The 14,767-nt window shown below is 41.2% G+C and overlaps 1 protein-coding gene across 1 annotated transcript in view; it reads left to right on the top strand.

The window, feature by feature from the left end:
• LOC103249714 (protein FAM135B-like) overlaps window positions 1–10,543 on the top strand; it is a gene marked incomplete at both ends in the record, with an annotated part of 68,662 nt that extends 58,119 nt beyond the window's left edge. The window contains 2 exons of the mRNA XM_021707669.1: window positions 4,875–4,945; window positions 10,370–10,543. Of these exons, the coding sequence (XP_021563344.1) occupies window positions 4,875–4,945; window positions 10,370–10,543 (245 nt within the window). The remainder of the gene's footprint in view (window positions 1–4,874; window positions 4,946–10,369) is intronic.
• Window positions 10,544–14,767: the final 4,224 nt, after the last annotated feature.

The following is a 14,767-nucleotide window of genomic DNA, read 5'->3' as shown; positions in this document are numbered from 1 at the left end:
ATGCTCGGCTGATTTTTTGATTTATTGTAGAGATGAGGTCTTGCTGCCCAGGCAGGTCTTGAACCCGCGGGCTCAGGCAATCCACTCACCTCAGCCTCCCAAAGGCACAGGATAACAGGCTGAGCCACCAAGCCCGACTGGGCCATTGTCTTTTAGTATATAGATCTTAAATAGTTAACCTTGTTGGAATGGTTGTGACTAAGGAATGATAAAGGCTGGATCTGGTCATTGTTCAGCTATCCTGGTCATTGTTCCATCTTAATTACATCAGAGAGTGTGCCTGTCCTTTGATAGTTTAAAGCCTTTACATTGGACCTCCGCTAACACTCAACTATAGCTCATGTGAGGCTGTAGCCATCCTTAGTTCTCAGGTTGAGCAGGGAGTCTGTTTCACAGTATATGGTTGTTTTCATCTGCATCGAATTTATATCTCCTTAAGCTAATAATTTATTCTAGTGTTAGGGGTAATCTGTATAGCAGCAAACAATGATCCAGCTAATCATTACACAGATCAGGGACAATTAAAGTTAATTGGATATGTCTGTAAAGACTGTATATTTGGAATGAATGTATTAGCTCTTTTTCAGTTAATACATTTCTGCTTATGACAATCAAAACACTGCTTATAGCCAGATGGCTAGAGAATATGTTCATGAATGTACACAGACATCATCGTGAACAATAGATATTTATGAAATGTCTATCCACTAATTACATAATTCTACATGCTATAGGAAGTTCAGAAATGAAGAAGATTCAGTTCATGCAGTGAGGTGACAGATAAGTGCAAGAGCTTACCATGGACAGAACCAATAGCAGGTTGCCAAGGCAAAGAAGAAGCAGTTATTAACAATATGATTCTTAGCACTTTGATAGAGAAGAGAAATAGATTCTTAGCACTTTGATAGAGAAGAGGAACAGATCATATATTTAAAAAAAATCTTTGTGAAGAAGATCACGTATTCATATCAATAAAAATTCCCCAAAGTGTGATTCCTTGGTTGTGTCACAGCCTCTGACAGTACTTGTCAAAAATACAGATTTATGAACACATCTAAGACCTAGTGATTTAAATAGAGAATATTTTTTGAGGGGATGGTTGGTGTAGAGTTGATTCAAAGTTTTGATAGGTAGAAATGGGCACAATATCCCCAGGAAGCAGTTAAGAACTCCAGAGACAGAAGATAACAAGGATCATGAATAGCAATTAAGTAGAGAGCAGATTTGGGGAAGAAAGCATTGTTACTAGTGGGCTAGAAAGTGGCAGAGACACAAAACTAGGGAAGATGATTAAGGACAAGCATGGAGAGCCACAGAGACTCTATCTAAGGCTGTATGTTTCCCTGTTCTAAAGGTAGGAGGCTCCTTCAGGACAGAAGCTGGAGAGTTGGTATTTAGAAGGGCGAGTCTGGAAAAAATATGGAAAATGGGGCTCAGGAGACCAGAGGCACAGAGGCAGTTGCTGATATAGTCCATGTGAGTGTTGATAAACATCATGGCAGAGAAAGTAACTGTGTGGCTAGAAACAATATAAACTGGGAAGATGAGCTGCATGGCTGCCTAGTATAGCCCATAGGACTAGGCTTAGGTTGAGCATAGGAGATGGAGGACATCATGTAAAGAAGAAACTTAAATGGATTGACTCTAAGGTTTGGGCATAAAATGAGCTTGAAATTGTCGTTGATAGTTTATGGAAGATGGGAAAAGAAAAGTTTCTTTTTTGGGGGGTGATAGGAGTGTAGGTTGAGTTATAATAATCATGACAAGAATCTTAACATTAATAGCATCTTATATTTATTAGGTGCTGTGTGGCAGGCATTGTGCTAACTGTCTGAAATATATCTCATTGAATCGTTGCAGCATCATTATGAGTTGTTTCATTACGCTTGTTTTACAGATGAGGATGCAGTTACTTAGAGAAATTATTTGTCCAAGGTTATATCACCCAGAAATGGTAGAGCTTGGATTCAAAACTAAACAGTCTGAGCATAACGTCTGTGTTTGTGACTATTGTGTACTACTGCTATGTGGAGTTGGTGGAAGAATGGACCCTTCATGTGGCCAGGCCCAATAGTAAATTGAAAACAATAGCAATAATTATAGTTAACAATTGTTGAGAATTGTCTTTGTGAGCAAAGCCCTTTGTGTATATTTCCTTATATAGTTCATGCAATAACAATGTTATGAGTACACATAATTATTTTACTCCCATTTTACAAATGATAAAGCAAGAGAGAGGTTGACTGGCCCAAAGACACACAGATACTACTTGGTACAACTAGAACTTGCATCCATATAGCTTGCCTTGTAAAGCTACCTTACTAGCCATCATGCTGTAATGAAGCTCAGGAAAGAAAGGAAGAATGAAAGTGAAAACATGAGAGTCACCATTATGGATAAAAGTAAAACCAACTAGGGATAGAAGGTGGAAACTAGAGAACAGTTTGGCCATGAGAAAAGGCCAAATAAGTAGAGTCTTTGACAGGATCTGGGATAAGGGACTCACTAACTAGTTGACTTTGGGAAAGTGACATACTGAGTTTCCGTTCCCCATTTGTAAATGGAGGACAATACTTCTTAGTTTTACCGACATTAAATAAGATAGTATACATACAATGGCAGTTTATTACCTGACACATAGCAACTTTTCTGTAAATATTAGCTTTTTACAAATTATTTCTAAAACTGCTTCTTTTATTACATGCGAAACTACTTCCTGGTGTTGAGAAAATGATTCTTGAATGGAGATGATGTCTTTAATTGACCTAAGACAGGATAAAAGGGGGAAAAAAAGTGTGTGTGTGTGTGTGTGTGTGTGTGTGTGTGTGTGTGTGTGTGTGTGTGTGTATGTAGGGAGGGTCAGGAAGTCAGCAGTCAACCATGAAATAAACAGTTAGAAAAAGCAATGACTTCATTCTGGAATATCTTGCAAATAAGATTCATTGAGGCATCATGAAAGTCTTAGCAAGGCTCAATTTATCCACAGCTTTTCCAGGCCAATTATTTCTTTCCCAGTTCCTAAGGAATTGCAGCAAGTTAAAACTGGAGCTCACAGTGAATTTTCATTAATCAGGGAAATGCGTGCTCAGAAGATGGCTGGAAGACTTACTTTGCTAGTCTCCCTTCCAAGGAACTGGTGGCGAGAAGCTGAGTTGCTTTCCTTGTGTGTTTAAAGCCAGGTTCATGATTATGCAAAACAAAGCTAAGAGAGGAAGTTATTTATAGCACTCAGATTCAACAAAATGTTAACTTTTAAATGCTTTTTTTAATAACAAATTTTAAACCCTGGGGACCTAAAGATAAATTCCATCCATATGTCTCCGCCTGAATTATGCTTAACCAGGAAGACGTTTCCAAAGAGGCCTGTTGAATAAGAGATTTCTGTCCCTAGAGCTTGAGGACATTCTTGCAAAGAAACAGAATCAAAAAAAAAAAAGTGGGAATGGTAAAAGAGCTTTATTCTTCAAAGATGTATTGATACTTTCTATGTAGCAGGGACTATGCCTGGAGCAGGGGATCCAGAATGAATTAAGACTTTTCCCTTAACTTAATGATACACAGATTACTGGAGATACTAGGCAAGAAAATAGCCAGGGTTTTTTTGTTTTTTTTTTTTTTGCCACAGGCCAGATGGATATTGTTAGGGAATACAGTGAACTGTGGTAGATACAAGAGCAATTACCTGATTCAAACAGAGCTTCCAAATACCAGCACAGCATTACTAGATCCAGGACTTTTTTTTCCCCTGGAAGCTAAAAACCTATAATATAAATGTGAAATAGCCTGAAATGTAAATGTTTGCAACTTGTTCAAAACATTAACAAAAATACTTTGGGGACAAAACAAAACTAAAAAAACACATCAGCAGATAAAGCTGAAGATGATACTATGCTCATGGGCTTCCAAGTTATAAACCTCCAAAAATTGTAACAAGAAGTGTTACATGCTAAGGAATATAAGAAACAGACTTTCGTGGTTACAGAGAAGGGCTTTGTGCAGCCTGAGAGTGGGAAGAGGCCAAATCCTGTCACAAGTGTGCAGTCCTGAGACTACATTGACTCCTGAGTAGAGATAGTGGTGAGGTCTGGTATTTAGCAAATCCCACTTGTGGTGAGGGTAATGTTTAGTGTGATTAAAGAGTAACTGGGGATACCATCTTTTAGGTGTATGTGAGAAACTGGCAGGACGAACAAAGAGTCCTGTGTTTTAAAAAAATTGCAGGTTTTTGTTTTGTTTGTTTTTTAAGCTAAGGTTAAAAGCAACCATTGATAAAATGTAAAGTGCCAAAGCATCTTAAGGTGTAAATGGTTAAATGCCATGGATCTCAAGACAAAAATGAACGCGTTGCTTTCTCCAAATTGAGAAACCTTGACAAGTGACAGCTTTCCTGAGAATCAGCTTCCTCCTCTGCATGTGTGGGTGGTGGCACCTGACCTGGGAGGTGTCTGAGGGTTAGAGATAGCATCACCTCTGACTTTATCCCATCACTAGTCAAGTAGGGTTCCACAGTGAGTTCACTACCCCGTCCTTCTCAAAGCAGGTGCTATGTAATACTTTACTCCTGTCCAAAATTGAATTCCAGTCAAATCTTTGTGTGAAATGAGGCTTTCAAAAGTCTTGCAATAAGAAAACTTGTTTAACATTTTTTTGCAAACTGGTTTCCCAATAAACCCCTTCCATCTGTACTCCATGGAATACTCCCAGATATCCTGTTCATCCAGAACTCCATGGAACATGCATGGAAATTCTGCTTTAGACATAAGTGACAGTGATTTTGTGATGCAATAGTATTTCTCTACTTGGAGAAATAGCCTGGCTAAATATTTCATTTGTACAGGACTCCTTATATACCCTGGACTTTGTTTCTTTTGCAGGTGGAAGACGCACTGAGTGAAGTAGATTTCCAACTCAAGATGGACCTGCACTTCACGGACAGTGAACAGCAGTGAGTGTTGTGGAAATTCCTGAATTGTGGTAGCATAATGCCCCCCACCCCCACCCCTTCCTCACTCCTGGGACATCCTCATGGCCATGGACCTCAGAATGGCTCTCAGGTATCTGGCTCTTGATAAGTTTCAAGGTCCCTTACTCAGGAATGTGGGCTAAGAATGTCTTCAAAGTCATTTCAAATTGTGTACATTTTAGACCAGTAACTAACATGCTACATACACAGAAAACCTTTGACTTCCAGGCTTTTTTAGCTGGCACTTTCTCATGTCTGACACCTTTCTACATTTTCAATGTGATATTAATCGAGGGTTTTAAATTGATGACCCTATGAGGCTACAAACCACAAAGTTGCTACTGAATCAAAGAGGATTCTGTCAGGATTCTTCATCTTTGTACTAGACACCTGCTATTGTGTTTCAAATGTGAAAATTAAAATTTCATGTATTTGCAACCTGCCGATTAAATAAGCAGGAAGTAAGTCTCTTTTTTTTTTCTCATAACTGCTTCCTTTCAGCATGTTCTATGGTCTCTTCTTCCTACCCTGGAGTGGACTGTCATGTCACTAAACCTCTTTGAGATCTTTTGGGTAATAAGTAACCCCAGCCCCCCCTTTTTTTGGTATGAAAGGTGCAGTCAATAAACATGCATGTGCAGGTATTTTTTTTGTAGAATTATTTGAGTTCCTCTGGGTATGTGGGATTGTTGAGTCATATGTAGGGTCGATATTTAGATCTTATAGGAATCACCACCCCATATCTTTAAAATAAAAGAAAGAAAGAAAGGTCCAGTCAAATATAATATCAGGACTCTAAACTCTCGTCCAATTTACAGCTTCTCTCTGTTGCCCTCTTTCTCCATTGCACTTTCAGATCCAGGTTTTCTCAGTGTAGAAACCGGACACGGTGGTGGGGGAGCTTTATAACTCCTCCCCCGACCTTCTTCTGCATTGCAGTTTGTGGGCATTTTAGGATCAAGCACAGTGAGGAGGAAGATGTTGGACAGAACAAGGGTTCATTAGTAAGCAGGAGTCTTCAGATGGTGATGCTAATGTGCTTTTGGGGGGTTTTGTGAATTCCTTGGAGATAAACTCTTTAGGGAGTCCCCTTAGCCACTCATTTTTATCTGGTTCCATCCCTGAAGTTCTTTGATGTATTGATGTCTCTATGGCTAAATGGCTCATTTCCTGCAGGAAGCTCTTTGGGTCAGGTATTTTCCAAGGAACCCACATTTGGCCCACAGGAAATTGACACAGAACTCATCCCACATTTGTAGGGAACACCTCTACCAAGGCTGTTCCCTCTTCCTTAATCAATCCAGCCACCCTCAGTTTCTCTCTTGATGGCCTTTGCAGGATGAGTCGGCACAGGACCTCTGATCCCAAAGTTCTAGAGGACACAGGGCAAGCCTCTTGAAGACCCTTCTCCCTTGGCCTAAGGTGAAGGGAGGGAAAGCTCTGTCTCCTTCTATTCTTTTAGCAGGATCTTAGCACACACTGATCACTCTCTGCAAATTAAAGTCAAACCTCCTTTCTGGTGTCTGTAACTTCTTCAGAAAAAAGAAAAGAAAAGAAAAGGTGTTTTTTTGTTTATTTGTTTTGTTTTGTTTTTTGGAGAATGGATAATCAGGAGACTGATGGACCAGTGCTGGTAGACTGTTCTCTCCATTCCTTCAAAGTTCAAACTTGATTCTTTTTTCCCCTTCTCAAGGAATATCCCATCCCTGAAATGTATCCAATTGTTATGAAGGCTTTCATAACATGAGTGGTTGAGTCAGAAAGGATCTGAACCAATGATGGACTTCTACTGAGGTGTCAGAGACTCGATTTTCTCTGGGCATTGAGACTAGACATCTGCTGATGTGCAGCTGGTCTTGCCTGACCTCTGGGCTGGCAGAAGTAGCTGTCCATGGTCCTACCACAGTGTCTGGGCTCAACATCACGGTTTCCTCACTTTTGTCTTTGTCTTAACTCAGTGCCTCTGGCTATCTGCTTCTGTCATCACATCAGCTTTCTCCTTGTGGGATAATGGATGCTGGAGAAATCCTGCTTCAAACCACCCCTGAGTCTTATTGTTCTAGCACTGTAATCAACTCAGAGGCCCTAAAAGAGACAACACGCAAACTCTAAAGAGAAGCCCCTGCCTCCATTGGTCTTATATTTCTCCTCAGCCATCCGGATTTCTATAATTTACTCCCCTAGTAACTCACTGGTGCCCTATCTCTCTATGCTCACTTCCTTCAAAGACATCCATTCGTAGCTGCATGGTAGGCATTTACAGTTGATTGAAGAACCCTGCCATTGACTCCAAACTTAGCCTGGAAATAATTTTCCAACCAGCCCTCTAAGCAGCTTTCAGGATAAGCCATAGTGGGTCCATAAAGGAGATCATCTTGCCGGCAAAACAGTAGCTTCATGGAGAACTTGCATACCGGAGATTGGCCCAATCAGAATGTATGCAATTCAACAACCTAAGTTCTGTACTCATCAACTATAAAACACTGGGGTAGTCTCCATGCTGTTATAAATCTCGGCAGCCTCATTTATGAAGTGGACGTCACTGAATAAGTACCTCATAGATCTGTTACCAAGATTAAGACAATATATGTGACAGATCAAGTGCATGAAGTCTCCCTTCTTATGACTTCCTGGATGGAAGTGAGACCAGGCTTGCATGTGTTGCTTCCTCTCCCAAGCACTTAATGACAATAATCAGAGCAGTGTTTTTCATGTAATATAAAATTAGCCAAGAGAAACAGGAAGCCAGAGGCTGGGGGAGATTGAAAATGCCATATTTTTAAATTTCCATAAATTGAGTTTAAGAATGATAAGGTATCTGTGGCATATCCTGGGATTAGACATTTGGCTTTGAAATATGACTAAGACAGCCAGCTTCTTTAGCATCACATAGGTCTGGATAGGAACAAAATGGAGAAACATGGCATTTCATATTAAAGGCAGAAAAGCTCTTGAAGTTCACCTTGTCTAGAGGCTCTCAATACTTCCAGGAGGATTCTGCCCCCTGTAGACATTTGGCCATGAACAGAGTCATTTTTAGTTGTCACAACTGAGGGGGATGGTTGAGGTGAAATGTAGCCACAATAAAGGCAGGGACTTCACTTCTGAGTTTATATGTTGGGAAGAAGGCCCACTTTTAGGTCCTCTGAGTTCAGTATGGTGCCAGAACAACTAGTCCTTGGAGTGGTGTGAAGCAGATAGGATTGCCACAATTAGATACTGGCATCTAGTTAGTAAATGCCAGAGTTGCTGCTGAACATCTTACAATGTACAAGTCGGCCCCCCTCCCCAAGAAAGCATCATTCAGTTCACAAAGCCAATATTGCAGAAGTATAAAAACCATGTTCTAAGCTAACCTCACATCTTACTTGCTACTCTACAAAAGCTTATCATCACTTGCTTGCACAGGGATGGGGAGCTCACTTTTTCCCACCATAGTTTGTTCATCCCTGGACAGTTCTGCTGAATCAGGAAATTCTTCTTTACTTCAAGAAGTAATTCATCCTGTGTGCTCTCCCTCAGTTGACCTCAGTTTTATTCCTTGAGACCACCCAGGACAATTCTAAGTCTGGATGGCAGTTCAGGTAAGAAGCATCCTCTATGCCAAATCTCTTTATCTCCAAGTTAAATACCAGGACTCTTTCTCCATGTATGTTTTAATTGAATTTTTGTTTTATTTTGTTTTAGTTCCTTTATAAGAATCCAGGCATTCTCCTCTTAGTGTTATCAAGTTTATCTTCATCTTTTCTAAATTGAGACCTTATGCCAGGAACTAAGTTTTATCTCCATTTAGGGCATATCCATTTTGAAACATAGAAGTGTGCCACCTCTCTCGTTCATAATTTTTTTACTTCTACTAATGTAACTGAAATCCTTGTTAACATTTTTGTCATCTTAGCTACACTGGCATGTATTTAACCTCCTGTTGCTCAAGCCCTAATGATATTTCTGTGATTCATAGGAACCTGTGTTTTAATGGACTCAAAGTCATATTAAACAGTAACACAGAACAAACTGTGGAATCAGAATGACCTGGTCTAGTCTTTCATTTTTGCCTTGTGATTTTGAACAAGTTAATTAACTCATGCTGGCTTATTTCCTCTACTACAAATGGAATGCTATTAGTAAATACCTCATATAATTGCTATACTGATAAAGAACAAAAGTACGGTGTTCAGTTCATACTAAGTCCTCAGTAAGTTGTCTTCGGAATTAAAATGAATACAATTGTTAACAACATTCAAAGACTCATGTGGTAGACCCTCCACCCTCTCTCCATCAAGTTTCTTTCTGGTACAAGAAGAGAACATTATTTGCATTCTATTTATGGAGCCAGCCTGGGCTCCAATGGTTTAGTTGGCTGTTTTACTTGGCCTTCATTTGCCTTCATTTGCATAGGTTTCAAGGAAGCAAAGCCCATTGGGTTGTGTCTTAGAGGCTGCCCCTTTTGATGTGCCCTTTTTGTGCTTCGTTTTCTTATCTATGGAGGAAGGAGAAGCATTTCCTATCTGCTATACTCGTGGAAGATGCTCCTTCCAGGTTTCCCACGTGCCCTGGTTCAGAGAATTTTGCAGAGTTTGAGTGATTGGTTTTTAGAATTTGAGGTTAACACTAGGTCCTTCTGAGGACTAACATGACTGGCTTTAATTTAGACAAGAATAAATCCCCATTTTATAATTAAAAATGCCTTCAATCCTTGCCTGTCAGTTGATTTATCTCCTAGAAGTCAGACAAATGCCAATTTACAAAATGCTGAAGTGACAGTAGGGGGAGGATTTTTAATAAACTGGACAGACTATTTAACCATCATGCTTTGGGAGTCATTCATTCTTTCATTCATTCAGTCAATTGTTCATTTTAATAAGTACACGTTTGACCAACTTGTATAATGCTCCAGATATTAGGCTAGGAACGGGGTATCCAGAGATAAATTAGTCACAGTCCCTGTCCCAAAAAATTAAGAATCAAATAGAAAACACAAGCTCATAAAGTCAATGCAGCATCATAAGCACGGTGCTGGACATTTGGACACATGTGGGAGAAATAAGAGAGAAGTGGGAAGAGAGCCAAGAGGGCTTCAGGGTTGGGATGAGTCTTGAAAAGCAAGTCTGGCCATTGTATTCCTCACTGATGCATGGGCTTGGTGTCAATGACAACAAGTGTGAGGCTCACATCTGCTGCATAGCAGCTGATTGACAGCTAATAAATGATTTCCCTTTCTGGGCCTTGGTTTCTTCGCGTCAATCATGGGAAGAAACATCTATACCAGGCAGAGGATTTGAAGGACTGAGTAAGATGTTGCATGCACAGCACTTGACCCTTGAAGAGGCTATAATATAGCCCTGCTTGGATGACAGCAAGGATAACCCACCATCACTCACATGAGCTCACTCGCTTGCCTTCCAGGTTGAGGGATGTGGCTGGGGCGCCGATGATCAGCAGTCGCACACTGGGTCTGCATTTCCACCCCCGGAATGGTCTGCACCACCAGGTCCCAGTCATGTTTGACTATTTCCACCTGTCTGTGATCTCGGTGACCATCCATGCTGCCCTGGTGGCTCTGCAGCAGCCCCTGATCAGGTATGAAGTTTGGAAGTTGCCCTGATGCGTGGGGAGCAACCTTCCATCTCAGGTGAGGCAGAGGCACGGAGTCTGCCAGGGGAGCTCAGCACAGACAACAGAGCTTCTCTGAAGTCTCACTGAAGAGAATGGGAGAGGTGGCGGAGGGGTGTGGAGAGGGCATCTGGAGTCAGGAGGACACTGGCAAGGAGTCCAGGGCCTAAAAACTTGCAAGCTATGGTTTGGGTTTGGGTTTTGGCTTCACTTTTTTTTTAACTGTGTCTTATCTGAGAAGTCACCTAATGTCCCAGAGTCACATCATCTTTATCTTTAAAACAGGAGCTCTCACGTGTGTCCAGTCTACCTGAGGTTTTAGTGAATCCCAAATGAAGACAATGCCAGGTGCACAGAAGGGACTGTCTTCTTTCTCTTCCCTAAGAGATTATTCATTCAGATGTGGAAGTTTCACTTCTACAGTTGGTTTGCCTCTCCCATTCTGTGAATTTTCTCAGAACATCTTCAAGACCCTGTGAAGCACTGAGATTTTATAAATTCTGTAAGTGGATGGGTAGAGCTGACAACAACTAGTGCATTGCACTGTGCTGAACTGTCTTCATACCTGCTCCTAGTGTGGCCAGAGAGATAAATCATATCATTTCAACACATCACATACGCACATGGGAAAAATTTGCATGTGTGTAGTGGAATATTTCGGGATAGAATCTTGCAACATGGAGTTTTGGAAAGGGGAATTTCCCAATTTCCCTTTTCTGGGTGGCTTCTCAGTGCTGAGAGTTTAAGTGCATATGTGGGAGACCTGAGTCCTCATTAAGTGTGGCACCCCTGGCCTGAAGGCCCTGCTCTCCATTGGGGTCAGAGAGTAGGAAATGAGATGCCTAATCTGAGCCATGACATGAGATTAGGTCACTGATCCAGTGAGCATGCCCATCAGCTGAATCCTATTCCATTCTGAGATCTACAGAGAGATATCTCATAGGGGAGTTAAGGTAAGAGCATATGGCAGGAATAAAGGGAACTGATGGGTGAAGAGAGCTGGTGAGGACAGTACCCAAGCATGGAGTCATCAGTTGAAACAGGAGAAGTTTGGACATATTCCTGCCCAAACCTTGACTGAGCTCATGCATATACACTGGGTCCCAAAGATAAAGGCAACACTTGTATCAAAAAGACCTTGGGACTTTTCATTATTCTTGCATTCAGTGGGTATTTGTTGAGGGCATGCTCTGCTCTGGGAAAGGTGTTAGGAAATACATCCTACTATGAGATATAAAGATACACTGGAATAGGTCTTTCCCTCAAAGAATTCACAGTCCAGTAGAGTAGGCCAATTTACATATAAGAATTTATAATGTCTTTTTTTTTTTTTTTGAGTTGGAGTCTCACTCGGTCGCCCAGACTGGAGTGCAGTGGCCGCTCCCGGCCATCGCAGCCTCACCTGCTGGGCTCCAGCGATCCTTCCGCCTCAGCCTTCTGAGTAGTCGGAATTACAGGCACGCGCTACCACGCCCAGCTGATTTTTTGATTTATTGTAAAGATGAGGTCTTACTGCCCAGGCGGGTCTCAAACCCGCGGGCTCAGGCAATCCACTCACCTCAGCCTCCCAAAGGCACGGGATTACAGGCTGAGCCACTGAGCCCGCTTATAATGTCTTAAATGCTGTTGTAGTAGAGTTTGGTAGAAAATGTAACAAGATTCATAGTGAGAGGAACAAAGGAAAGCAGACCTAACCTTGGGAAATGACAGGAGAAATAGAATCCAGAAAGCAGCAGAAAGTACGATTATCCTGCAAAGGATATTCCCTCGCTGTTAGCTCACACTGTGGCTCAGCATATCATGGCTTCAATGCAGAATTAAGGGCATGAGCTGTCTGCCCTCAACCAGATGAGGCTAGCAAGGTGAGGTTGGTGACTGAAGGTTGGGTCCTGATGCTGTCACTGCTGAAGGTGAAGCAACAACCTGGGTTAGGAAAGGCAGAGCTTTCCTGGAATAGGAAAAGGCAGAGATTTTCTGGAGCCCCAAGAGCAAATTGTTCCTCATCATCTGGACTCAAGACCATCTTAATTAACCGGGCATGGTGGCGCATGCCGTAGTTCCAGCCACTTGGAAGGCTGGGGTTGAAGGATCATCTGAGGCTAGCAGGTCGAGGCTGTGGTGGCCATGGGCAAGCCACTGCACTCCAGCCTGGGCGACAGAGTGAGACTCTAACTCAAAAAAAAAAAAAAAGGACCATCTTATTGTCTAGTGCTGTGACTTATTTTGGGGACTACTTGGATAAGTCACCTAACTTCTCTAAACATCTGTTTCAACATATAAATGAATGAGTGAGAAAGAAATTTTAGAAAATGAGATGTGATTCTAAACCAGCAGGGCTGATAAAAGGGTGCAATGGAATGAAACATATATATAGAGCTGCACATGGTGATAACAGGCTTGGTTCAAGGTGTCATGAGTGTCTAAGCTTTAGCCACTATCACTTCTCTGTGAAGGGCCAAGCCTAGAACCTCTGAGATGAATAGACCAGGTTCAGGACTTTAAAATGCTCAGAGTCTGGCAGAAATGCACATGGGCAATACATTATAATTGGAAGTGATACTTGTTAAATTGAGATTTGTGCAAAGCATCATGGGAGCTCAATGGAGAATGAGATTTAAAGGAATGGTTTTTAAGATTAGAGGAACCCAGGTTGCAAGTTTGAGCTGCCTGCTTGTTAACCCTGTTAGCTTGAACATGTGAGCTTTAGTTTCATGTGTACTAAAGGCTATTAGAAGGATTAAATGAGACAGTACATGTAAAACCACTGACTATTCATTCAGTTGACTAATATTTATTTAGTAGCTACTATATTTCAAGCCCTGGTTTTCATGTTTAGCACATACTAAGCGCTTAATAAATGGTAGGTAACTGTTAGCATGGGGAAGATGTGGTTTTGCTTAAGGGACACGAGGGAAGGCTTTTTAGAAGGAACAGCTTTTGTGCTCCACCCTGGGGATAAGAGACTGTGACAGTGAAAAATGAATTTGGGAAGGCAAATTAGAGTTATATGTTAACAGGATAATTAATGACACATCAAGGAATTGAGAATCTGCTTATTGCGCAAGAAGGAAGCACTGAAGGTTTTGAGAAAGATAATGAACTGATAAGACCTATGTTTTGTAAAGACCCCAGCAGCTGTGAGTCAGTTGGACTGGAAGTTACATCAGTGTAAAGGAGGAGGATTGGTTAAGGCATGAGAGGTGTTTACACCAAGTAACAGGGCAGTGAAGAGGGGGTTTCATTCCTTCTCTTGCTAGGGGCCCTGATACTATTATAATGAGAATTTTGGAATCTAGGAAATCTAAGTAAGAAGTTTAACTTTCTGACAGACATGGTCTCTTGCAAGTTTGTGTGCAACAACCTTGCTGGAAAGGAGCACAGATAGAAATTCACAGTAAGAGCTCAGACTTCTCCAGGGATGGGGTAAAAATAGAACTGTCCTCTGTTCTGTGAATTTGGCAGGAAGAATTTCTATCCATCGGCTCACAGTAGCTGGGAACAAAGGGAACCCTTTAAGGTTGTGGGAAATACCTGTCAACTGGGGCAAGCACTAGTTTTTCCAGAAAAGCAGTTTTTTTTGCAGCATCAGTTAAATTCAATCAGCATTAAGCATTAAGCAGGTGTGAAATTAAAATTTAATCTCAAAAGACCCCTAACCTTCACTGAAACCTACTGAAGAAAAGAATAAAATGCTTAAGCCTCAAATGGGTGCAATTGAATTTCACTTAAGGGGTTCAGATGCATTAGGAAGTCTAATCAAGGCCACCCCTAAATAAATAATACATTATTTTAGGTATTAATTTGTAGTTTCTCCTATGAATGTGCCATAAGTTTTAAAGATTTACACACACATACATCCCACTTTTCTTCTTCTCCTTTTTCTTCTTCGTCTCCTCCTCCTTCTTCTTTTTTTGAGTTGGAGTCTCACTTGGTAGCCCAGACTGGAGTGCAGTGCCACACTCATTGCCACCCCAGCGTTGACCATATTTCATGAATTTATCCAAGAAAACTTTTCTCATATCATCAGTGATGTGACCATACAAAAACAAGAGATTCAGAGAACCCCTCTCTTCAATCACCTGAAGATATTCCAGGTGATTGAAAAAGATAGAACTCTTCCCAAATCATTTTATGAAGCTAACATCACATTGATACCCAAGCCAGGTAAAGACCCAACAAAGAAAGAGAACT

Source organism: Carlito syrichta, unplaced genomic scaffold, assembly GCF_000164805.1.
Source record: "Carlito syrichta isolate Samal-C Ts95f unplaced genomic scaffold, Tarsius_syrichta-2.0.1 Scaffold123342, whole genome shotgun sequence".
Taxonomy (NCBI): Eukaryota; Metazoa; Chordata; class Mammalia; order Primates; family Tarsiidae; genus Carlito; species Carlito syrichta.
The sequence above is the reverse complement of the archived record's forward strand: the minus strand, read 5'-3'. Positions and strand labels throughout refer to the sequence as shown.